This window comes from Macaca nemestrina, chromosome 1, assembly GCF_043159975.1.
Source record: "Macaca nemestrina isolate mMacNem1 chromosome 1, mMacNem.hap1, whole genome shotgun sequence".
Classification (NCBI taxonomy): Eukaryota; Metazoa; Chordata; class Mammalia; order Primates; family Cercopithecidae; genus Macaca; species Macaca nemestrina.
The window spans coordinates 27,542,362-27,568,599 of NC_092125.1; the positions used below are offsets into that span (position 1 = coordinate 27,542,362).

The following is a 26,238-nucleotide window of genomic DNA, read 5'->3' on the forward strand; positions in this document are numbered from 1 at the left end:
TTCCTCAAGCAGGGGACAACAAACGGGTGTTCCTTCTCCTATGTTCAGGTGTATAATGCCCCCTGCTTTTCCTAGAATGTCTCTCCCTAACAAAGGAGTGGGGCTTTCAGGCATAATTAGAAAAGCATGTGAAAAGAGTAAAGTTCCCCAGTCACAACTTAGTGGCTGGGAGAAGTATCTAGCAACTGTCTGTCCTAGGACCCCTCGGATAGTGACAGATATAGAGGACAGTTGTCCGGGACAGGAGAGTAAGACAGAGAAGGCTGCGCCAGTGTCCAGGAGACAGTTAACCTCCTGGCCCTCAGTGAGGCGCTCTGCGAGGTGAGGGCATGGCCTGGTGCTTGCCCTGGGCACCCTCACCCTCATTCCTGCTGCTGGATCATCTGGTTAGTGGCTTCTGACTCAGAGGAACTTAGTCTTTTTGGGCAGTGGGACGTCTAGTGATTCCCTTGACATAAGGGGCATGGACGAAGGGTCAGCTTACTTCTAGTTGGACAATCTTTTTTAAAGTGTCCTCCTTGTAGACCGCGCTGGAAGCAAACCCTATTAGGCATTCTATTTGCCCAGCTTTTCCCTTTTCCAGAGCCTCCAAAGTCCGCTTGCCTGAGGGCCATGACTAAAGCAGTGGCCTTTTGTTTATCCCTCTGCCTGCTCCTCCTGATCTCTATTATAAAAAATCAGAGGTTGCCAAGTTCAATAGGGTTTCTAAATTTTGCTCCGGGCCTAAGGCAGACTTTTGAAGTTATTTTCTAATGTCTGCAGCTGACTGAGTGATAAACTTATCCTTTAAGATGGGTTGGCCTTCAATAGAGTCAGGTGACAGAGAGGTATGCTTTCTCAAGCCTTCCTTAGTCTCTCCAGAAAGGCGGTAGGATTTTCTTCCTTTCCCTGTGTTATAGTGGACATCATTGAATAATTCATAGGCTTCTTCCTAGTTTTCTTTAGTGCTTCTAGCACGTAAGTTAGCAAATGTCTGCAGCACCAATCTCCATGTTCTGATTCTGTGTCCCAATCAGGGTCTCCACTGGGAATTGCCTGCTGGCCTGTGAGGAATCGTTCTCTTTCCTCCGTTGTCACCTTATCATTGACCTGACTGAGATACCTGAGATAGCCAAACTCTCGGGCTGCAGTTAAGGTGGCACTTCTCTCATTTGGGCTTAGTGTCTGAATTAGCAGAAACATTGTATCTCCCCATGTCAGATCAAAGGATTGTCCTAACCCTTGTACAACATCAATATTGCCATCAGGGTTATCTGAGAATTTACCTAGGTCTATTTTAATTTGCTTTAAGTCTGAGAGAGAAAAAGGTACATGCACTCTGGCTGGGCCGAATTCTCCTCCTCCCACTGCTTGGAGGGGGCATAATCGGGGGATATTGGCACTCTTTGGTTTATTGTTTACCCCTTTGTCTATCTTCTTTTGGACCGTTTGGGTTGAAGGGGGGTCCTCATTAGTTGGGGAAGGAGTCGGGGGAATGCTGGGGTAGGGAGGTAGACTCCGAGGGCTTCCTGTAGGGCCTAAATCACACCTTTTGCATAATTGCGAGTTGTCTCTTAATGAAAAGAAAGTTTGTACGTATGGCACTTCACACCATTTGCCTTCTTTTCTACAAAAGAGGTCTAGCTGTAAGATGGTGTTATAATTTATCCTTCCCTCAGGAGGCCAGGTTTCTCCCCCTTGAAGAGGATATTGTGGCCAGGCGTTACTGCAGAAGAATATAAGTCATTTCTTTCTTAGAGTCTGAGGGTCAAATTGGTCCCAATTCTCCAGAATACATCTTAGGGGCATTTTTGCCTTGGGGGGAAACGTTTCCCATCTGACAAAAGAACACAGGGATGCCAGCACCCCTAGTCATTTTCCGAAGAGCATTAGTCCTAAAGCGTCCTCTATGGTCCTAATGCTTATTCCTTTCCAGGGTGCGTCATCACCCATGGAGCTCTGCTTATCGGATTAGTTATGCTCACCAATGTAGCAGTCCTGCACCCCTTTTCCTGCCTTTCTTGACCACAAAGAAAGTGGTCCGGGCTGCTGGATTCTAGTGGTCCTTTACCAGCGTGCCCAACATTGTCTTTGTGCTCAGGGGTGAGTCCTAGGCCTGGGCTGGGTTCCTGAGTATTTCATAACAACCCAGCTGCCTCATCCAGATGCATTCCCATAGACAACAGTTCTTATGCAAATTCATTTCACAGAGGGTGTAGGTAACCTTTTGAGACAGGATTGAGATGGTCTTTTTTGATTGTGTAAGTACTTTAAGGCTTGACTGAGTGCAAACAGCTTGCGCATTTGAGCAGACCAATTAATAGGCAATTTTTCTAACTCTGCTTCCACAAGAGTCTCCCTATCACTTACTGAATACCCACTGTGGTTTTTTCCTCAATCGCCTGGGAGGAAGCATCTATTGTCCTGTCCTGAAGGGAATTCCTCCTAGGTCTGGTTGGACCTTTGTATGGTACTTAAGATTTAAATCCCCTGTTAGGAAATCTGCTGGGTTACGGGAATTATCAGTGGTTGGTGTTAAATTACCTTTTTCTAACAGAATAGCCCCATACTTTAGATTTTTGAGTTAGTAAGCTACCTTTTTGCTTTTTTGACTTAGAATAATTCTGAACTGGTGAGGTGTGCTCACAATGAGGTTTCCTCTAAAAGTTAGTTTTCTACTTTCTTCTATTAGCAAAGCAGTTGCCGCTACAGATTGAATGCATCCGCGGGTTACTGGATTAAGGATTTTTGATAGGAAAGCTATGGTTGTCAGTGGTCTGAGTGTTTTCAGACTACACCTTTGTTTACACTGACAACAAGGTAGTATTGGAGTGTTGTAGGGTCACAGAGAAGACCTTCAATGATCAATTACAGGTTTTAAATTTACCCTGGCTTTTAAAGGAATAGGGCACACTGTTGTTGTTGTTTTACTATTTCTATCTTTCTCTTTTTTCTCTCTTTGACTCCGTCTTTGTCTCTCTGCCTCTTTCTCCTGTTTCTCTCTCTCCTCTCTCTGTCTCTCTCCTGTCTCTCTCTCTCTCTTCTCTGTCTCTCCTCTCTCTGTCAGTGCTGTCTCTCATACCCTAAACCACATGAATGTGACTTGCACATACAAGATTTACAGTGTACTATAGGGAGAATCTTTTGCAACAGCTCTTGCTGTAATACAGAATCTGAGATGTCTTTGAGAAAGAAAAATGTAATCATTACCAAAAAATTATTCTCATAATGTGTGCAAATTTGTATGAAATCTGTACTGGCCGTGGGACAAGGAGGTATTTCCAGCTAGCTTCTGATAGGGCCCTATTCTCTCATAAGAATCCAGCTCTTGACATTAGGTGATATCTGCCCAGGTCATCAGATGCCATAGAGAAAGAGGGTTTGCTGAAACTTATATCAGCAGTACACTGTATGCTCTTTCCCATTTATTTGAACATTCATTTATTGAGTGTCAAGTAATGCACTAGACACTCCAGGGATCTGACACAAACTCTGCCCTGAAGGAGCATATAATTTCATTGGGGAGAAAACAAAACATACGGTAATTTTCAAAATAAGAAACTAGGCAAACTAATTAACACTTCAAAAGCAGGTTGTATTCAAATGCAAAATTGCATGTTACAGGGTAACCTTTCAGTGAGAAGCCAGGAAGAGGAGCTCAGCATGGGTTCGATTAGTTAAGGACTAGTTATTTTGGTGTGTGTGTGTGTGTGTGTGTGTGTGTGTGTGTGTGTGTGTGTGTGTGTGTGTGTTTGGGTGAGGAGGGGAACGGAGTCTCGCTCTGTCGCCCAGGCTGGAGTGCGGTGGCGCGATCTCGGCTCACTGCAAGCTCCGCCTCCCGGGTTCACGCCATTCTCCTGCCTCAGCCTCCTAAGTAGCTGGGACTACAGGCACCTGCCACCAAGCCCGGCTAATTTTTTGTACTTTTAGTAGAGACGGGGTTTCACTGTGTTAGTCAGGGTGGTCTCAATCTCCTGACCTCGTGATACGCCCGCCTCGGCCTCCCAAAGTGCTGGGATTACAGGCATGAGCCACCGCGCCTGGCCAAGGACTAGTTATAAAAGAAGTGGTGGGGGTGACGGAGGCCTGAGATGAAATTTGAAGAATATGTAGAATATGTAGAATCTAGGTAAGTGGATAAGAGGTCTGGGGGCAGGGAAAGGAGAGCATTTAATTGTGAATCAGGAATTTCTCTACGTGTTTTAATTCTTCCACATAACATCAAAGAGATTGCACGTGCAGCTAGCATTTCAGTAATGTTTTCTTACTAATAATATAGTGACAAAAGCATTGACTATAAGAAATAGGAATGGGTCTCATAAAAAGAAACAGCAAAACCCCCAAACTAAAAAACAGTGCAGGCTATTTCTCCCTTCTCTCCTTTTGCTTGGCACTCATGAGATGCTAGGTGTGGAAGTCAGCCAACTAAAAAAGAGAGGCGGCTGAAGAAGGTGGGGAGGCTGAAGCCAGTTAAATAGGATGGTCCATTCACAGACGGTGAGGCTACAGTGCAAACAGGACTCTTTCAACTTGAGCAGGACCCCGTTACTTCACTGGAGTTAGAAAGCAAGGAGAGCGTAGACTTTATGAACTTTCTATGAGACTGTTCTACCTCCACAGGATACAGAAGACGACATGAAATTTGATCTGCAAGAAAACTGAGTCCATATTCACATATGTGTCAAATTTTCACCGCATTTAGAAGTGTCTGTCATCAAGTACAGCACTGAATTGAAACTGAAAACAAGAGTCAAGAAAGAGCAAAGTCAGCCATCTTTGTATTCCACATTAATCCTTTCCCTTTATGGTCTTATTTGTTTCTCCTCAGAAAAGACAAAAAGCTGAGCCATATAAACACCTGTGGGCTGGGGGTTGAGGGATAAATGAGGGGCAGAATGGAAGCAGAAGGAGCTGTTGGTCAGGTAGAAATCTTTCCAGATGTGCTGAAGGAAACACACTTCATGTTTGATGTAGGAGGTGCCACCATGCAAAACGTTTCATGGAAGGATTTAAAGGATCCCATGATTTTCAGTATTCCAAGACTTTTCTTTCACCGAGGGCGATTTAATATGGGTCATCCATACTGAAAGAAAAACAAAAGATAATAAACTTAAGAGTTTAAACATTGCAAAACTTGGAGTGTTAGTAGAAAAGGTAAATATTCATTAGAGATGAGAAGAGGAGCAGGGAAATGCTTTCAGCTGGAAATCTCAGACAAGAGGCCGGCCTTTAGGAACTTTTGAAGATGAACGAATGTAAGGAAACCCTAGAGGCAGCACTTGTCAGACTTTCATGTGCTTACCATTCAGAGATGGTGTTAAAATGCAGACTCTGATTCAGTAGGTCTGAGTGGAGCCTGAGATTCTGCACCCCTAACAAGCTCTTTAGTGATGCTTATGCCACTGGCCCACAGACCACACTTGGAGAAATTTTTGTGGTGCATACGGTCTTTGTCTCCAGATCTAATGAGTTTGAAGGACAGTGTAGATTGATTTTTTAAATTTATTTTTATTTTATTTTATTTTATTTTATTGAAACGGAGTCTCACTCTGTTGCCCAGTCTGGAGTGCAGTGGCACAGTTTCAGCTCACTGCAGCCACGGCCTCCTGGGTTCAAGCGATTCTTCCGCCTCAACTTCCTGAGTAGCTGGGATGACAGGCACGTGCCACCACACCCAGCTAATTTTTGTATTTTTAGTAGAGATAGGGTTTCACCATATTGGCCAGGCTAATCTCAAGCTCCTGACATCATGATCCGCCCGCATTGGCCAGGCTAATCTCAAGCTCCTGACCTCATGATCCGCCCGCCTTGGCCTCCCAAAGTGCTGAGAATACAGGCGTGAGCCACCGCGCCTGGCCGTAGATTGATTTTGAGCAGTGGAAAGTCAAGAAATTAGAAGGCATGCTTAAATGGAAAGTGAAATTGGAGAAAATTTAAACTCATGAAGTAGTGGCAGTTATAAACTCCTGATAAATTATATCCTGGGATATAATTTAATGAGATGGTAACACATTTAAAGAAATAAGTGACACTTTTTTTGTGTGACACAACTGTCTTCTTCTTGGAAAGGACAAGGAGAGAATGAAATGTGGTATGTCTTCATGGCACCTTTCAAAGGGAGAACCAGATTCTGAGGTGCTGGTCTCATGATGAACTGTCAGGGTAAACCACAGTTCAGCAGCTGCAAATGTGCTTGCAAAAATAGAGACAAAAAAGTGTTTCTGAAAACAAAATTTCACATATGCCCTCCTCTGAGGTTGGCATCATATCTTCCTGTGTATCTTGGGTGTAGCTTCTACCCTGCCAGAATTTAGACAGCAGAAACCAAATGAGGTGATAAACAGAGTCAGTTTGCAGAAGAGTCAAAATAACCCAGCAAGAAATGAAACCACAAATGCCCAAGGAATCATTCATTCACCACTCAAAAGCTAATAGAAATGAACACAAACTACTATGAAAATTAGCCCAAGAACTTAAAAAAAAAAGGCTCACAGTGTTTAGTGTGATAGTATTCATCTTACCTTTGACTTGTTCTAAAAACATACCGAACTTCTTCTACCCCACCCTTCCTCAGTGCAATCACACAATGGTTTCAGTGTGAAAAAAAAAATCACATTACTGGAAAAGGAGGGTGTCTGGGACTTACCAGTCTAAGCTGGTAATCAAGGGTCTTGAGTTCTAAAAGCATATGTGTTAAGAGCATGATCCCTGGATCCAGATGAGTATGGATCTCAGCCTTGCCATTTGTTGTGACTTCAGGCTATTTTATTTCTCTGTGCCTGTTCCTTTATCAGTAATGAAGATGTTCATAGACCCTTCTCCCGCAGACTTAAAGGCATATTTCATGATTTAAGACATGCAAACCATTCATAATAGTGTACAACATGGAATTAATATTTGATAAAGGCTTATGATTATTGTAACTCTGTCACTTGCTCAAGCCCTATAGAAAAGTTACTTAATTAGTTCAACTACAAAAAGAGTTTGAATGTGATATCCACCAAGATCTTATCCAGACCTAAAATTCTGTGATTCTTATGAATTAATACAGCCTTGGTCAATAAATGAGAGCTGGGCAAATAATTCTTCTTTGCTAGGCCTTTCTAGACCATCTGGTGAAGCATTCAAGACTTATGTTGGTGGGGCCAGCCTTCCCTTCCAACTTCCACTCCACAACTCCTCAATAAGCCATGGGCTCAAGAAAGTTCTGCTCACTGGCTCCTGAACATGCTCTCATAGTCTCACTACCATAGCGCTGCTTACATCTTTTCCTTCCTACAGACTGCCTTCTTTTCCTGCTTTTCTCCATACACCTAAATCCTATCTATTCTTCAAAAGCAACCTTCTTTATAAGATTATCTATAAGCACCAAGCCAAATGACTTTTTCCTTCTTAAATATAGCACCCATTGGCCATTACCATGCTCTGCCTTGTATTTTTCTGATTTTTTTCTTTCTATATTCCTATCTTAACCCCCCAGCTAGGTAATAATTTTCCTGAAATCAGGGGCCAGGCTTACTCCTCTTGGTGTCTCAAGCAAGCTTAGCAGTTTCCGACACAAGAATGTTCAATAAACAACTATTAATTGACTGGTTATAAAAAAATCAGTGAACCATTAAACTTAATATAGCAATTAGCATGGTAATGAGCTTATTGCTAATATTCTTCCAGCCAGTATCTCTTCCTGTGCCTCAAGGACATCTTAAAAAAAAAAAAAATCTAGTTGATCTGCTTCCATCTAGTGGCAATTAAAACAGGTGGTTCCGGTAGCCAGAAAACAGCTCCGGGTAGATTGTGCCAGAAAATACTTTCACTCAGTAGCTGTGAGTTTGAAAGACATCTTCACATCTTGTGGGTTTCCTGCCACAGACAGGGACACCAGCTCAGAGAAAGAAGCCTTTCCTCATTAGACTCCATTTACACTAGTAAAGAGAAGACAGAGTAATTAAAAAGAATAAAAAGAACCTCCACTGATCGCACATCCTCATCCAGTTACCCCTGCCCCACTTCGCCATCACAGCCAAACATTTTAAAAGAGATGACTGCTTGTTCTGTCTCTACTTTCTCATCCTCAGTGATGCTCAATGCTTGGCCATCTGACCTCTGTCTTGATGTCTGCACTGCAAATAGTCTCCCCATTGACACCCTTGTTGCATCCAGGGAGTACTTACTGGTTCTCCTGGCAGTGTTTGAAGCTGTTCCCCTTTCTTTCTTTCCTTGGCATTCATTACCACACACTCTTCCTCCTCTTCCTTCTTCCTGCCTGGCAACCTCTTCTCATTTCTCTTTCACTTAGCTGACTTATTAGACAATGATGTTCCTCTGGCTCCCATCCTCTCTCACAGATCCTCTTCCATTCTCAGAGCACTCATACCCTCCCTGGATGATCGTACCCACTCCTGAGATGGCAGTTACCTCCTGAAATGTGAGGGCCCCAAATCCTCTGCCCCAACATAGCCTCTGTGCTGTGGATAGGTCCAGTGAACCACAGTGAATGAAGAGCAGACACCCAAAGCTCAGTACAAAACCGAACCCATGATCTTTACCTCCAAAACCTCTCATTCTTTTATGTTCCCTTCTCAGAAGTAAACGGTACTACCATCCGCCAGTTTCCAGGTGAGAAAGATGATGATTTGATTCTTCTCTCTCCCTTTTAGCCAATTAACAGACACATTCAGTTAATATCACCTCTTCCTATTTCATGAACCCATTCTTACTACTAGTTCCCTAGACAGGTGCCATCAGTTTTAACCTAATAACTTCAAATGCCTCCAAAACAAGTCTCTTTGCCCCCAGGCTCACCTGTCTCCCGCACTTGCCATACTGCTCTGCAGGGTGACCTTATAAGATGCTGGAGGCAAGGCTACTCACTGTTTAAACCCCTTTAGTGATATCCCAAAAGACCTCAAGATAAAACCCATATCACATGGCTTATAAATTACTTTATGATCTGGTTTCTGGTGCCTCATCTTTTCCCACTTTTTCCTTTGCATGCTAAGCAATGGCCCATACTAAGTTTGTGGTTGGTAGGATGGTTGCCCAAACCAGCACCCAATCCCTTCAGAAATCATCTCACTTCATTTCTAGCATTTTAAAGGGAGCTCAGTTGTCCAACTGGGTACTGAATATGTCACCAAAGTCTTCCTTTCATAGGTTTATTTTACTTACACTCTCCTTCCTAAGATTCCAGAGCAAGTCACTAAACCCTAGACACTGAGAAATATTTTGCCATCTTCATTTCTGCCAGGTGGGCCATCCACTTTCACAGTCTGCATCTCCTCCCACTGTGCTATTTCTCCAGTACAAGAAATTTGAGCTTCAAGACCAAACTGAAAAATACTTGCCTCCTTGGGGAAGCTATAGGTAGAATTCATGCTCCCTATCTTTCCCACATTTCCGAAGGGCAATGCCTATTAGAGCAATTGAAAGCAAATATTCAATTGAACAAGCATTTATTCATTTCTCAATAAATGCTTGTTCATTTGAATATTTATTAAATAATATGTTTAGGGCCTCACGTTCAGCCAGAACAAGAAGAACATACCACAATGTTTTTAACTTTCAGAAAAAATTCTGAGGTCATCAGAAAAATCTCCCTTTACATAAACTGCCCTTTTCTAATAGGGATTACTTGTTCACTCATTCATTCATTCATGCAGCTCCACTAGCACCAAAAAGCACAGGTCTGAAAGGAAGCTAGTAGATTTATCACTTTATCTGGTCATTTGGATGAGGACTCCAGGTAAATAAACTACTATGGCGTTAATGTGTCTAGCTAGAGCAGGAATCAACTTAAGCAAGTAGAGAAGGAATCAGCAGATGTGGAAACTCCCCCCCACTAATAAAACTTACCTTTTCTTGGATTTCTTGCCTGCAAATAGAAAATAGAGAAATGGCATTAGCAAAAATTAGACACTTTAAAGTTTTTCAAATAAGGGAGAAGGAAGACTCCCACTCTCAAAACTGTCTTTTGAAGTATATTAGGTATTTGTTAGGTGGACCCTATCTGTGTCAAAGGGGATTTGAGGAACTGGCTTAATAAACAGTGGTAGACACTCATACAGAACAGACATGTTGATGCAGATGCCTCTTGAGGTTTCATTCCATTCTCCGTGTACTCAAGAAGACAGAAGTGTAGGCTAAATTGCCTGGTGGTGAGACCCAATATGCCCATTCAAGTGTTTATCCCTTCCCAATCTGCCATCTCGTCCTACCTGCAGATTCTTCCCTTGAGGGACAGCTGCTAATACTGTAAGACTATGTGCCATTACAGCTCACAGCATCATCTCTATGAGAATCCACAAGAGAATTTCACTTTGGCCTTGTTGATAGGAATTGCACAGCCTCATCTGAGTAACTAATGTGTTTTTATCTTACAAACACAAAGAGTATCACATGCCTTTCCTTTGACTGGCTGCAAGGAAACTCAGAGCTAGATCTGAGACCCTCTCCTACCAAGTATATAGAACTTTGTGACATATATTTTCGTGCCATAACTTCACCCTTGGTTCCAAATGATTTTTTTACCCTAAGTTTAAATTTGGTTTTCTTTTACTTTTTAATTAATTTTAATTTGCTATACTGAACACATTTTGCACTCACATTCTTTTTGAAAAAGGAAGAATATAATTAAGTAGATAACTTAAAAAAAAACTCTTTGAGCAGAAACAGTCATTTGGGAGGCAATATATTTCAGTGGCTATAAACTGGCATTCTAGAATCATCTCACCCAGGTGCAAGCCCTATTTTGCCAGCTGTAGTACAGTGTGTCTTTGAACAGCTAGTTTCTTCTCTAAACTACAATTTCTTCATCTGTTAAAGAGGCATAATAATTGTATCATCCTCATTGGATTGATAAAATATATTCCAAGTATTTAGTTCAGGTGCTAGCACTTAGACAGTGCTCCATTACTGTTTTAATCCTTTAAAGTATTAAAGACTACTATTTGAAATTTTCTTCTAAAATTCAGCCTGCTGATGACCAAATGCACTTGAGCAGGGAGGAATCAAATCTGAATTAATTTCAGATTCTGTTTAACTTCACATAGATTTTTTTTTAGGGACAATGCACCTAACAACAATAGATGAGTAAGAATCTGTTCCTACTGAGAGAGTTTCATTTTGAAGAAAAGGGAACTAAGAGGGCATGTGTTCAGTTTCATGCCCAGGTCTAACCCTGTGTGTTGGTTCTGGTGGGAAATTCTTCCAACCGAGGAAAAAAACAGTTCACGAATCTGAAGACCAGTGATTTTAGAAGATGTATCTGGGGTAGAGTCTAATCTCTAACTCTGGGTCCTGCTGATACGGGATTTTCGAGATTTGGCCTAAAACATCATTGCCTTGGTTTCCTCATTTACCAAACAGGGCCAATGGTAGTGAGTAATCAGAGAATGATAATGCCAGGAGCAAAAAATGTGTCTAGATGAGCCCATGCACAAGGACACATGCTTCCGGAGCCCTTCCTCATTCCTTTCCTAAAAGAAAGGAGCGAAAGTCTCGATACTAAGACTACTAGGGCAGGGGACAAAATGCTAGAGGCAGAAGATTCATTTGAGGACAGAAGAATAGGGGTGAAGTCTCTAGTCACTTCACTGGCTTCCATACTCTAAATAGTTACCTGTGTCCTTTTTCTAGTTATTAGAACCCAAAAAGCCTATAAATTCTCTCTGTCTCTCTCTCTGTGTATACATACACACACACACACATAGACACACACACACCCCTAAACACACACATACAGATTTATGACTTTTTACTTTTATCCTTGTAAATGCCATGAACTATATTTTGTCTTAGATTTAGCCTGGGAATGTAGCCATTATTTCTACCTTTGTCTCTGTAGGAAAAATATTCTTCATGTCTTAAAGGACCAACCTACAACCAAAATCTTTGGAAAGCAGAATCATTTGTAAGTTGGTGATAATGGAAGATGTTTTACAAATGAAGACTTTTTTTTTTTTTTTTTTTTGAGACAGGGCCTCACTCTGTTGCCCAGGCTGGATTGCAGTGGTGCTATCATGGCTTATTGTAGCCTTGACCTCCTGGGTTCAAGTGATCCTCCCACCTCAGTCTCCTGGGTAGCTGGGACTACATGTGCATGCTACCATGCCTGACTAATTTTTTATATTTTTGTAGAGATGTGGTTTTGCCATGTTGCCCGGGCTGGTCTTGAACTCGTGGGCTCAGGTAATCCTTCTGCCTCAGTCTCCAAAAGTGCTGGGATTACAGGTGAGAGCCACCGTGTCTGGCCCACAGATAAAGACTATTTAATGTTACCTTAAAGATACCCTGAACTTCCTACCAAGCCAGCAATCTTTTGGGGCTTCTGTTTTCTTTGTTGGCATAACTGCAACTAGCCTAACTGCCCGTTATCTGTTTCCTGTTTGCCCCACACTGATTCCCACAGCAGTTTTCAAGTTATCGGTTTGAGATCTTGTACAGAAATGACACCAAGGTAAAAAATTTAAAAACAACCCCACTGAGTTTTGTACCCTTGTTTATAAAACAGCGTTAGCCAGCTAACCCCTCACTACATACAAGTGACTTTGATTCTATTCTTTTGATTCTACAAACACTTATTAAAAGATTTTAGAATCCTGAAATAAATAGCTTCCTTATTAAGGTGACTTATAGCCCCAAAGTCCTTAAAATTATTTAGATAATAGCCACCTTATCCCAGGGGGCAGTGTGTAATAACCTACCCTGTTCTCTACCCGTCAGTTCTGCCATCATCACCCAAGGTAGGAAGAAAGACAGGATGATTAGGGTCAGGTTTTGAAGTCTCAGTGGAAAGAATAATCAGTGGTTGGAGAAAACTGTCATTCTTCTTTTGCCTTAATGCAGTACTTGGTACTTATACTTAGTACTGTATAGTACTTAGTACTGTATAATACTATAAGATAGTGAGATTCAATGAGCACAGAATTTCTAATAGCAAGGGCAGAGACACTTTAACTGCTCAGTGCTCTCAAATTATACATAGCTAATGAAGTTCTTGCATATCAACAATCCCCACCCACCCCCCCCCCCACTTTGTCTTTCTGGATTGGTTAGAAAACTTACCTCACACCCACCATTCTCAAATTTAAATGAAAGATAAGATCAGAGTGGCACGCAATTAGGGACTGATAAATAATATTTTTGTAATTGCCAGTGTAAATGGACAGGGGGCAACCTTTACATACCATATTCAGCGAACAGAATACATACTAATTAATTTGATGGAAGGAAAATTAAAATGACAACTGATCCCATAGAAAGGCAACACAGAACAGTTGGTTAGCAATTGTTTTGAGATCATCCCTGAACTTGAAACAGGTATATCTTTTTTGTTGTTGTTTTTTTTTTTGAGATGAAGTCTCACTCTGTTGCCCAGGCTGGAGTGCAATGGCACGGTCTCTGCTCACTGCAACCTCCGCCTCCTGGGTTCAAGCGATTCTTCTGTCTCAGCCTCCTGAGTAGCTGGGATTACAGGTGCCCACCACCATGCCTGGCTAACTTTTGTATTTTTAGTAGAGACGGGATTTCACCATGTTGGCCAGGCTGGTCTTGAACTGCTGACCTTGTGATCCACCCACCTTGGCCTCCCAAAGTGCTGGGATTACAGGCGTGAGTCACCTCATCTGGCCAAAACAGGTATATCTTAAAAGCTGCCCGATGTCCATGAATGTTACAGCCTTGAATGGTTCTTCTAGGTGAGTTTGGCCAAATGTGGCACCATGCACCCAAGGCCTGCTGCAGGCTGGTGGGTTGCTCACACTTTAAGGCTGAGACACACTCATGCCTTAGGGTAAAGGGAGTGATAATCTGGGCAGCAGATGGTAACTTCTCAAGGCAGTCCTCCTTCTGTTTTCCTGTCCAGTGACGGATGGAGGGAAAGCATATATGGTGCATTTGGTTAGAGCTGTGGCCTTGGTAAATACGTACTCAGGAGAACACATGGGAATTTCTCCCAGGGTTAATGCAATGCCCATGTGACTCTTGAAGAGGTCAGGTATTTGGAAGCAGTGCCTTGAAACCTTAGTGGACATTAGACCCACTTCCTAGTGGAATTGTACCATTGAAATCCAAGGCATGTAGGCTCTTAGAGGACAGAGATTGTGTGTTATCTTTTCAGAATTAATTAAGAGCAGGCCAGGTGTGGTGGCTCACACCTGTAATCCCAGCCCTTTAGGAGACCAAGGCAGGAAGATCACAAGGTCAGGAGATTGAGACCACTCTGGTTAACACAGTGAAACCCCGTCTCTACTAAACATACAAAAAATTAGCCGGGCATGGTGGCAGGCTCCTGTAGTCCCAGCTACTTGGGAGGGTAGGAGAATAGATTGAACCCAGAAGGCGGAGGTTGCAGTGAGCTGAGATTGCGCCACTGCACTCCAGCCTGGTGACAGAGTGAGGCTCCATCTCAAAAAAAAAAAAAAAAAAAAAGGTATTAAAGAATCAAATAAGAGCAAATAGCAAAGAGCCATTAGAATATTTCACTTACGGCCGGGCACGGTGGCTCGTGCCTGTAATCCCAGCACTTTGGGAGGCCAAGGCGGGTGGATCACGAGGTCAGGAGATCGAGACCATCCTGGCTAACACGGTGAAACCCCGTCTCTACTAAAAATACAAAAAATTAGCCGGGCATGGTGGCGGGCGCCTGTAGTCCCAGCTACTCAGGAGGCTGAGACAGGAGAATGCCGTGAACCCGGGAGGCGGAGCTTGCAGTGAGTTGAAATCCAGCCACTGCACTCCAGCCTGGGCGACAGAGCGAGACTCCGTCTCAAAAAAAAAAAAAGAATATTTCACTTACTTGTTATCAGCGTAGCAAGCTGCCTTGAAGATAATAGACATTTTTTAAAGTTTATCAGATGAAAAGCAAAAATCAGCCAACCTGTTTTAATGAAGGTGTGTCCTGGGCTGATTTACATGCCTCCAGGGACTGATGGCTCTAGAATGTAAAGCTTGGCATCCTGCTTCTGTTGAATCTATCACACTTAATTTCCTGTGGGTTTCTTTTTTTTTATTTTTCACTTTAAAGTTGTATTCTTTTCATATGAAGTTAAACTCACATACCTTTTTTTAATCTCCTTGCCAGCCAAATGATAAATGCCAACCCAGAGAATGCAGTAACCATGACTGCCACTGGAATGAAGAGGGGGTTATAATCACCCTCCTTAATCATTGAGAAACTTCTGTCCAATTCTGAAAGAGAAATCAGTAAGGCACATAGCATGAGACCACCAGCATTATTTCCTTAGTCCATCTCATGATATTTGACTTTTTTCCTCCTTACATCTCCTAGTAGTAGCCCATTTGATGCCATCTGACAGATGAGGAAACTGGCGTGGGAACGCCTATAATGAGTACAGCATAGGCAAAGACTGGACCAGCCTTGCTAGTCTAATGCCTACAGACTCTCAATGCCCAGATTTGTGGTTCATAGAGTTCCTGGTAATGCACCTAAAAATGTTGGCAAGAATGGTCATCATTGTGTTTAGCTCCATGGACTTGTTCAATGATTGGAACTCTGAAACACAGAGAAGAGCTAAAAGCCTAATACAACTTCAGGAAAAACAAAAGCCAGTGATCTGAACTGGATAATTCATCAGTCAAAGGAAATCATGAATGCTTTTACTTTAAAGCAGTTGTGCAAAAGTCAGCACTTGTTTTTTACATGCCAAGGACCTGCACTAATCTCTTTCCAATGCAGTAGCGCTACCACTTCCCTCTACTTCCTTCACGAATAAGTAAAAGGGTATGTTTAGAGATACTCTTGTAAGTGTAAACTAAGTTCATTTGGGAGCCTCTATTTAAAAATACCGATTCTATCCTTAGTTCTTCCCATTACTCTGATGAACCTTTTCAAGGTGCTTTGATCTCCACACCCAAATATATGATGGAGAGAGGGCTCAAGTTCCCAGGAGCTCCAGACAGAGGGTACCTGTTGGCTTGATGAAGATGAGGAGGAAATGAACACTAGCTAGGCCTTAAAGGGAAATGTCTCTGATAGGCCTAATATACAGTCCTCTGCTAAAGCCTTCCTTGCCTCTCTCTGCTCATCCGCTCTACTCCCTGGCCCTGGGCACACAGCTCACAGAGATCAGCATTTCTGACAGCTTCTGCAGATCCTACCATTTAAAGACTTTTGTCATCTATGTAGATAGTCTCAGGAGCAGACATGGGTAGCTCTTCTTTCATGTGCTAACTTAACATGCATTTGCTTTAGCACCTATTGCCAGACACTGTGTCAGGTGGAGAGTATACAAAGATGAAGAAGACATGACATATACAGACAGATTTGGGGGGCATTAGCTTAGTGATAATTCAGGAGTATCCATTATTTGGGGAAGTAGGTGGTCATTAGTTACCTTTTAGAGGCATTTCAATGGGCTAACAGAGATGTTAGATTGTAGTGGAACAGAAGAATGGATAAAAAGTAAATCAATGAGTCCAGATTTTAAGAGTTAAGAAGGCAAGAAGTGAGAATGAAAAAAAGAAATGATTGTCATTAAAGGAGGAGGCAAGACCAACCAAAGATTTTACAGTGACTTAAGTATACAAATTTATTTCTAGGTCACATATACTTTGCAAAACAAAATGTAAATGTTTATGGATGTCTTTCCTCATATCTGCTCATCCATCAGCTCCATCTTTAAGTCTTCAGTTTTCCAGGACAAACTTACTCACTTTGACATATTGGATTAGGATTTGACCAGATTCCAGATGACTCACAAATGGTTTTCTTCTCCCCAATTAGCTCAGTTCCTTCTGAGCAGCTGAAGGTACATGCAGAGGAAAAGCTGAAGCTGGCCAGGGGGTGACTACAGTTCATGATCCCCAAATCTGGTGCTGATAGAGGCTCACACTGAATCACTTCGATGAAAAAAAAAAAGAAAAAAAAAAGACAAAACAGTGTTTCTGAGTAGAGACCCTCCCTTGAGCAAAGGATTTTTAGCCAAAGCTGTGTGACTATATTACTTGTGATATTGCTTCCAGGCTTTATTTTCTTGAGAATGATGGAGGGTGGTAAATGAGAGATGAAGGCAAGGAAGCATTGAAAGCCCATGGGGAGAGGAGTGGCTGCTCCAGGCTGCTGCCCTCGCTAAGGTGACCCTCCACTTCTGCTGGAAGTACCATGTCACATGGCCTGTGCATCAAGGGCTCTTACGGGGTATTCTCAGAGAATCTCCGCCTTTTCACCTGTTCTGATAGCTACCCAAGTGTTTTGAAAAACATCCCAATTCACTGAAGCAAGTCCAAGTTCTGTAAAATTCCAGTAGGTGGGTTGATAGTTTTATGATTTCAATAAGGGATTTTGATAGCACTTCTAAGAATGAAACTACTTAAACTAATGCGTCAGGAACATACTTGTAGAAAATTTAACCAAAACTTCACAAGTTCAGATGACATTGGTTTTCTCCCATATCCAGATAAGGTTGGCAGTTAAAAACAAAGAAAAAAAAAACCTACCATATTTCAAACTTAAAAAGATCAAGAGACTGTGTTTTTGTTTTTCAGTTGTTATTCTCCTAAAAGTTTATGCACGAGGAAAAGTAAAAGGTGATTTTAAGAATAAGCCAAATAAAAAAACCAAGAAAGACCTCCACTACCCTGAGAAGGAAATTGGTTGGTGTTAAGTAGGACACCACATAAAACAGGTATTATTGAGATGAGAAGAACCAAATTTAACTGAGGTTCGGCAAGATGTTATTTATGCAATGGCAATGAGAAAACTAAAAAACATAATAATAACCATGCTGTATTGCTATAAATCATGTTACATACTGGGCAGTGGCTTCAGGGGTATTTGGTTTTTACTTTTTGTTTGGGAGGTTTTTCAAAAAAATTTAGTAAGAATAAGTCCTTTGAAAAACATCACAGTAGGTTAAACTAAGTTAGGTTAAATTAGACTACTAAGTTTGACTTCTCAGCAAACTTCTACTAAATATTCTGACTGTAAGCCCAGGATCACCATGACACAGACTCTAGTCTGAAGTTACTCACCTTGACAGGTTGGTTCTGGAGATGACCAGTTTCCAAATGGTCCACAAGTGGTTTCTTCAATCCCAGTTAAGTTTGTTCCCTCAGAGCAGTTGAAGGCACACTGTGAGCTGAAGCTGAAGTCTCCCAAAGGGTGAGTACAGTCCATGGTACCCAGCTTCAGGGGCTCCAAAGGCTCACACTGAATCACTTCAACAGGGCAAGAAACAGTATGGGGAAGAGTTAAGAGGACCTGATGCCTGGATTTGAATCCTAGCTCTGCCACTTGATAACCATGCGCCTTTAAATAAGGTTACTTGAACCCTCCAACTTCAGTTTCTTCAACTATATAAGAAGAATAATGAAATTGTGTTATCTTTATCAAATCGGTATGGAAACTAAATGTAATTCAATTGGCATAAGTCAGGGACCTTAGAACAAAGCCTGACTCATAAGAAATTCTAATTAAACATTAGCTAGTCTTCATATCATTATCTTCAGCATTATCTGAAGGAAGAATCCTTAAATCCAAATAAGTGTAACTGGGAATGACCAGCTTAGTTGGGAAATAACTATCACATCAGAGCCCCTGAGTCTACTAGAGTATTGGGAGCAAGACGTTCAGAGAAAGAGGGGGTCTCCATAATAAGCCTTCTTTGCAAGGAGAGAATATAAGTCTGGGAAGCATTTTGACCTCAATTCTGTCTTCATCTGTTCTAGCTCAGTTCCAGAATTTTAACTCTTTTGATTTTGACAACCCTCTCCAGAAACTCTATTTCCCTGTTCTGATTGGTGGTACGATAGGTAAATTTAAGACTTGGAAATTAAAGTCTTCACGTTTTAGACCCTGCCATGCCATTTAGTAAACAGTACAACTTTCATGTCTTATTCCTCATCTGTCAAATTTAAGCCATTATTGTTGCCTTGCTCTAGAGACTTCAATGAAGAATGGACTCAAGGAATCAGAAGAATTTTTGTATTTGGAAACATAGAGATGAGATTAGGGAGAAAGATGGGAACTAAGAGAAAATGTTACTATCTTTTTTCATTGATTTAATGATTATCTGTTGTACATCAAGCATTACTCTAGGGCTTGAAGAGCTTAGATTTCACCCTGTAGGATAAAATGGTAGGTAGAAATTAATGGGTGGATTGTCATGTATGTGTGATGTGTTTTAATTGCTTTTAATTGATCAGTCTGCCTGTAGTATGAATAATATATTTGAGGGGAGCTAATTTAAAATGGTGGAACTCATCTAATAAGCTATTGCAAGAATCTAGGAGAAAGATAATGAGGGCAATGGTAGTGGAGTTGACAAGTGGAAGACAAATTAGAAAAACACTAAGTTGTAAAAATTGGTAGAATGTTACCCTGCATAAATGTTAGGGGAGTAAAGAGAGTCTCATACCAGGGTGCCCATGTACATGGTGATTCCATATACTGAGATTAGAAATACAGAAAGGAAAGCTGACTGGGAACAAATGGTTTTATAGTCTTTTAAACATCCCAAAGGACATCCTTAGCATATTTGAGTTCAGAGCTGGAGATAGGTTTATCGGTCCAAACATCACATAGATTTGTGAGTCCGCAAAAGACAATAAGTTTGACCAAAGGACACATGTAGATTAGAGTCAGAAGAGCGATATACAAAAGATGAAAGCTGAGAAATTATAATAGTTTATGGTCCTGGATAAGTGCTCATGAAGGATCCTAGGAGAATTGATCTCAGGTAGAAAGAGAATGAGGAAAGACTGATATGACAGAAACCAAGACCAAAAAAAGTAAAGTGTTAAAAATGGGTGCAATAGACATACCAATAATCAAAACCCAGGAAAAAGGGTATACCAATAACATAAGGGTTAATCAAAAATGGGGCAAGGGTAAAGTATTAGGAAGGAGTCATAGCCCAGGGATCAAGTGAAATGAGTTAGATCTATAGATCTATTTCAGTTTGTTGACATTAAAATTTATTTGGATTTTAATTCTTTATTCTTTACAAACATTGGTTTTTTAAAAAATTAAATTGTCTAGTTCAATTCAGGCTTGCAAGCAAGTGCCTGATATATACCAGGCATTTTGTGAATCCCAAAGATGCAATGATAAATAGGACACTTACTGATCTCAAGAAGCTTTCGGCACCAGAGGAGATGAACAAATGAACAGATGACTTCAGCATAGGTGGGAGAAATGAGGAAGAAATATGTGGAGCTATCAGAACTAAGAAAACTTCCTAGAAGAAATTGTCTTTGAACTGTGTTTTAAAGATGACATGTTTGTTGGCCATGTGCAAAATGAGAGAGAAGGCCACGAACAAAGTCAGTGTGCTACAGAGCACATGTGTTAACTGTGGAGAACTGCAAGAAGGAAAGCAACTACTAGAAGGAAAAAGCAAGATTAACTTCTAGGTAACTCAGCCTCCTAATGATAAATGGCATAGTTTCTTCCAGACCTTAGAGTTCTAATTAACCTAACAAGCTCATTAGATTGTGAGCTTCTTGAGAGCAGGAATCTACCATGCTAATTCCTTATTATAACCCTGACAGCTTTTATTCCAACACTGTGCTCCTTGTGGCACTCAAAAAGACTTGTTGAGAGGTGAATTGAAACGTCATGCTGACTTATGAAATATTTACGGAAAGGTAACAATATTGTGAAAGCAGAGCTTTCTGATCAAAACTTCCCATTTCTCAGAATGGCTAGTATCATTTTGTTCCAACCAGCTTCCATTATAAGCTATAATGATTCCTGTGACTTTACCTAAGAAGAAGCAAAGAAAGGAAAGAGACTTACCAAACTGACACTGGGGCCCATAGTACCCCACATCACAGTTGCAGGTGTAATTATTGATGATTTCTACACATTCTCCATGGCCACTGCATGACCAGGGCTGGCAAGAAGCTTTAAGGAGGTCAGAAAAAAATATTTTAATGTGATTACATTTTAGTACTCAAAGTCATTTCTTTAGACATAGATAACCTTTTGTCTGAGATGATTTAAATAATCAGGAAAGGTTTATTTGTAAATTCATAGCATAAAAATCATATGCTAAAATTTTTACTTATAAAATACACTAAGCATATAGCCATAGTCATTTATTTGCTTTTGGAATGAAACTACCAATACTAATATTCTTTAACACTTATGAGAAACTTAGTGGCATACCTTGAAACTGTTGAAATTACTTGTTTTTAATGAGTGAGAAGGTTAAATGATGACCTGACCTCAGTCATTTCTGCATGCAATTATTTCTTGGCAATCCCTTTCTTTATAGAGATCACAAAGATTAAAAAGTCCAAATTTGCTAAAACAGTAGACTCCAATTTACAAGAGACCATATTAACTATGGTTCACTATTAAAACATCACTTGGAAAATCCTGGCTATTTTGGAATTGTAAAAGATTTTACAGAAATATTCATACACCAAAGATAGTGCAATTTTTATATAAAATTATATAAGGTTAGACCAAGAAGGAAGCATGTGGCAGCACACTGTCTACTTCACAATGTGAAAACTGAGGTGGTGTGAGCCTGAGTTTCCCACTGGCCCCAGCTGTCAGCTTCTCCTCCCCTGCCTTATTATCAAAGGCACTGACTGTCTAATTCTTCCTCTGTACTTCCTACATACACCTATCATTTTGATGTCACTTGATTTAGGGGTATAGCTTTTGTGCACAGGGACACATCTTGTACACCAAAAATTCTTAGAAGTGACATGATGCAAGATTATATAGAGGGCTAGATGTATTTTAGAATGAACTGGCAGCTGTTCTCATCCTCCAACCTTTCCATGGGGTAAATCTGATTATTCTCTTCACTGTGGTCCTTCCTGAGTCTGAGGTAGATAGCCGTCTTGTCATTCCCTACCTGTGTAACAGAGGGCTGCCTTTGGTTTGTGGCAGGCATCATCATTCCATTTGCCCGCATCTTTCTTTCTCTTGATATAGATCTCCACGCAGTCCTCCTTGTTTTTCTTGTTGTTGGGCTCCCCATCTCCCCAGTTCTCTGCTTCTTGAGTGAGAGATTTGTTGGTTCCCACCCACGTCCATATGCCTCCTATCTTCCTGATTCCTATCCAGTAGTAAGAAGGACTGAAAGGCAGAGTCTTCTCCAGATACTCAATTTCTGCCTTGTTTTGTATGGCAACTAAATCTGTGTAATTCTCTCGGCAGAATCTTCTAGCCTTTTGCCAGTTCATGGGATTTTCAGAATAATGGTAAGTCCAGCAGTCGGTTCCATGATGTGCCAGGAAATCTGCAAGACATCAGTGTGACCTATGCAGACTTACATAATGTTACAGCTAAAAAGTACCTAGCACTACTCCAGGCTGAACCAGATACTTAGAGATGAGGAAACAGAGCCTAAGAGTGTGTGTGACCATCTCAGCTGAGATCACGGAATAGTTGTTTGCAGATTTGAAGTAGAACCTAGGCCTTCTGGCTTGAATATCAAATGCTTTTACCTAAGGTTCTATTTTAAACAAATTTAGTGGCTTTCTAGGTTTATTTTCTTATTAATTTTTTTCTCAAAATTATTTCAGGTGAAATTTAACCAACATATTTTAGACATTCATATTCCTTTTTCTTTGTAGCTGTTAATGATTTACAACTAATTACAGTGTAATATCATATAACTATATAATTTACAGTATACTTTTTAAATCCTGGAATAATTTCTTGAAGGCCAACACATGTGTACCTATGGGAGAAGCATAATAAGGACAGGAAAAACAGTGACATTCTTTTAAGTAATCTCTTTTATATAAAAAATATTTTATTTTTACCATAGGAAGAACTGCTTCTGGAAAAGCCCAATATACCACTCACCTCTTACATATCTAACTGTATAATTTTAAAAAAGAACAATTTACAAAGCCAAATGATATAGGGATTATGAAATTGATGAGATCATGTTCTATACACAGACTGAACTGATGATGTTTAATAAACATATGGACCCATCAAATATGAGGGCTTTAAAGATATCTAATTAAACACATAATTACACAATGACTTCATAATAATATATGGCATTCTAAGCATGGTATGATCTACGTGCATCACTATTTAATACAGTAAAGAAACAGATATAATTGATGGTAAAGAGCATCATAAAATAAACATTTTGAACAGAGTTTTGAATGAGCATTCCACTAGAATGCAAGTTCTAAGAGGGAAAAAACGGTCGTGTCCACTGCTGTAATCTTAGTGCCTAGCATAAATTTCACACATTGTAGGGACTCAGATAATACCTGTTGTATGAAAAGAGCACTAAGTTTCCATGTGACACAGTGCGGACATGGTATAAGAAATGTGTGAAGGGGAGAGTTAGCATGTTTGCTTGGCTACAGCTGAAAATCCAGGCTAGGGAGTAAGAAGACATTAGTTTACTTAGGAAATGAAAAACCAAGTTCAAAGCTATTGCTGGAGAGTCTTCAAGAATCAGATATAAAATTTGTCACCACAATGGGAGAAGGACCAAAAAATGATAAGGCCCCATCCCTTAATGAGCTCATATTGTAACTGTAGAAGTGACATTAATGTACACTGAACTATGAATAAAAAATAGAAAATGAGGTGCTAAATATTTGGTACAGATTGAAAGTGCCTTAACAGAGATTTCTTAATTAACATTATTCCTTTATAATTGAAGGATTTTTGGGGTTATTGGGATTTGAACCCTATAGCATGGGCTATTATAGGTTAAAAATAGTGTTCAGGAGTTTCTGGGGAAGAACTAAAGGTAAGAAGAAAAGAGATGTTCATAGAAGGGATAGAACTAACAGCTCTCTGAAATAATTTCCCCTTAGACTATGTATAGCCAGTGGATATTTAAGAAAAATGAATATAAGTAAAATAGACTTAGCGATATATAAATATCATAACATACCACAACAGAGCATTGTCCACCCCCACAACTTGAAGATGTTCCATAAGTCCCTCTGGGTACTCTGACATTTCCGTGGAAATATCTGCAAATGAAATACAAAATTGTATTTAGATTTATACTCTTAAACCACACATTTACAGCCTTTGAGGTGGTGCTTACAACTTTCTTAATATTCAAAATAAAACACACATGTCTACTAACCCTGTGTGAGGTAATAGGTTTCTCAGACATAGATGAAAAAGTACTTCAAATTTACATCAGAACTGATGCATAGTTTTGTTTTGTACTGTTTTATTTTCACGCTTTAGTCTCAAGCTGCTAATCAGTACTGCCCTGAATTTTTTCTGTGGTTCAGTAATTTTTGTACCTGCTTTTCTGCTGTGCTATTAGATAAAACGATTTAATATTTAGTATGTATATTGTTTAAAGTATTGTTGGTGCTTAATTAACTATTGATGCTTATATTTAATGTTATAGCCTCACTCTTGATCATAACGAGTCAATGCCTCAAATACCTAAAAAAAATTTAGATAGCTAGATACCAGGAAAGAAAAATATTTCTTTTTTTAATAAAAAGAAATATCTTTTTGAGCAACTGAAATGACAAAGTCACAGATTTCCTGCATACCTTAGAATACACCTAATGTAAATGATGAGTTAATGGGTGCAGCATGCCAGCATGGCACACGTATACATACGTAACAAACCTGCACGTTGTGCACATGTACCCTAGAACTTAAAATATAATTTTAAAAAAATTCTATCTTCTGAAGCACATCACTTCTCAATAAACAGTGTTTATTGCAAAAGATCTGATTTCTTCAAGAGTCTCCCCAGAGACAAAGTCAAGAAGAGGAAATCAGCATATCTGAGAAGAAAGATTTCAGGATCACTTTTTCTGAGGATCTGAGAAAATTTTTAGTTTCTATGTTTTTTAAAACCATAATTGAAATGGGGGTGCTTCCTATCCTTGCCACCTGCCTCTACAACCCCAGGAATTTCTATCTGAGCATCTAAAAGTCTTTTAGGCTGAAAGGCTCACCATGGCTTTGCTTGGTCCTTCTCTAGTTCTTCTGCAGCCCATTGAGCCTCTTGACTTAGCACAATGGGTCTCAGGTCCTTGCCCAAGGGGAGTGTGCTGTGATGCAGGGAGACTGCACTGAATGTCAACAGAAAGCCTTGCTTTCTTTCATTTCTCTAACCCAGTCTCACATCCTCCTCCTCCCCTTTTCCCTCCCCTTCCTCCTCTACTTCTCTTTCCTCTTTCCCCACCCCTTTCCTAGACTGGCCTCTATTGCCTCCCACTGAGAAAAAAATGAACTGCTGATCAGAAAAGTAATGTCACTAGATTCTCTCTTCCTTCCCTCCTGTTTTTCTATCCTTCCTTCCATTCTCCTATGCACCTTTCCTTCCCCTCCTCCTCTTCTTTCTTTTTCTCTTTCTCCTCCTCCTTCCCTCGTTGTTGTTGTTCTTTTTCCTCTTCTTTATCCTCCTCCTCCTCTTCTTCTACTTGTTCTTGTTTTTGTTTGGTTCTTGTTCTCCTCTTCCTTCTTCTTCTCTCTCTCCTCCTCCTCCTCCTTCTTTTCCACCACCCTCCTCTATCTTTTTTATAAATGCTAAGCTAACTCTTGGCTACCTGCGGCAAATGGCCCTTGGAAATTGCAAATACTATAAATCAAAACTGCATTTCAGACAAATTTATGATGTTTGCGAATCTTCAGTAGAGCTAAGTGGTGGACTTGACTCATTTTGGTTCCTTCACCTCCGTCTTTCCTTGCTCACCACCTAGTGGAGGTCCTTGTTAGTGGCACTTCCTGAAGTTAACCCTTGAAGAGAGCCATGCTCTCTAGCTTTTCACCTTGTAGGTGTGGGAGCCTACAAGTACCTTTAATATTCTTGGACTATAAAATGAGACGGTGATAAGACTGCATGTGAAATTAGGACCCATGTGATGAAGGACAATAAAAAGGAAGACCCACTGATGAGAGTCAATGAGTCAAATGCAAATCAGATTTGCATTTTTAGGAAAATAATTACAGCAACAACAAAAGCTCTGAAGTTCAGCACCCCATATGTATATTATTTAATCTTTATAACAGCTCTCTGCTATAGATATGATTATTATGCCCATTCTAAAGAGTCTCAAAGAGGTTAAGAAACAAATTCAAAAACTAGCAGAAGAAAAGAAATAACTAAGATCAGAACAGAACTGTAGGAGGTAGAGACACTTAAAACCCTTCAAAAAATCAATGAATCCTAGAGCTGGATTTTGAAAAAATCAACAAAATAGGTGGACCACTAGCTAGGCTAATAAGAAAAGAGAGAATAATCAAATAGACACAATAAAAATGATAAAGGGGATATCACCACTGAACCCACAGAAATACAAATTACCATCAGAGATTAC

General features: G+C 40.4%; 1 protein-coding gene and 1 pseudogene across 1 annotated transcript; both read right to left on the bottom strand.

The window, feature by feature from the left end:
• Window positions 1-723: 723 nt before the first annotated feature.
• LOC139355893 (uncharacterized) lies at window positions 724-4,647 on the bottom strand (annotated as a pseudogene).
• An 82-nt stretch (window positions 4,648-4,729) lies between these two features.
• Window positions 4,730-25,024, bottom strand: LOC105493032 (selectin L). The gene is made up of 9 exons (XM_011760464.3): window positions 24,874-25,024; window positions 23,832-23,913; window positions 21,810-22,196; window positions 20,735-20,842; window positions 17,968-18,153; window positions 16,651-16,836; window positions 15,037-15,165; window positions 9,832-9,850; window positions 4,730-5,062 (listed from the first exon to the last, which is right to left on the bottom strand). Exons 1-9 carry the CDS (start codon window positions 24,913-24,915, stop codon window positions 5,044-5,046), a joined length of 1,158 nt encoding a protein of 385 aa, XP_011758766.2. The 5' UTR covers window positions 24,916-25,024; the 3' UTR covers window positions 4,730-5,043.
• Window positions 25,025-26,238: the final 1,214 nt, after the last annotated feature.

Coding starts and splice junctions, on each gene's coding strand:
- LOC105493032 (XM_011760464.3), bottom strand. CDS start 24,915: ATGGGCTGCAGAAGAACTAGAGAAGGACCAAGCAAAGCCATG. Junction 20,843..21,809: donor GGCAGCCCTCTGTTACACAG/GTAGGGAATGAC, acceptor ACCTCCTTAAAG/CTTCTTGCCAGCCCTGGTCA. Junction 15,166..16,650: donor TCCTAATCCAATATGTCAAA/GTGAGTAAGTTT, acceptor TTTCTCTTTCAG/AATTGGACAGAAGTTTCTCA.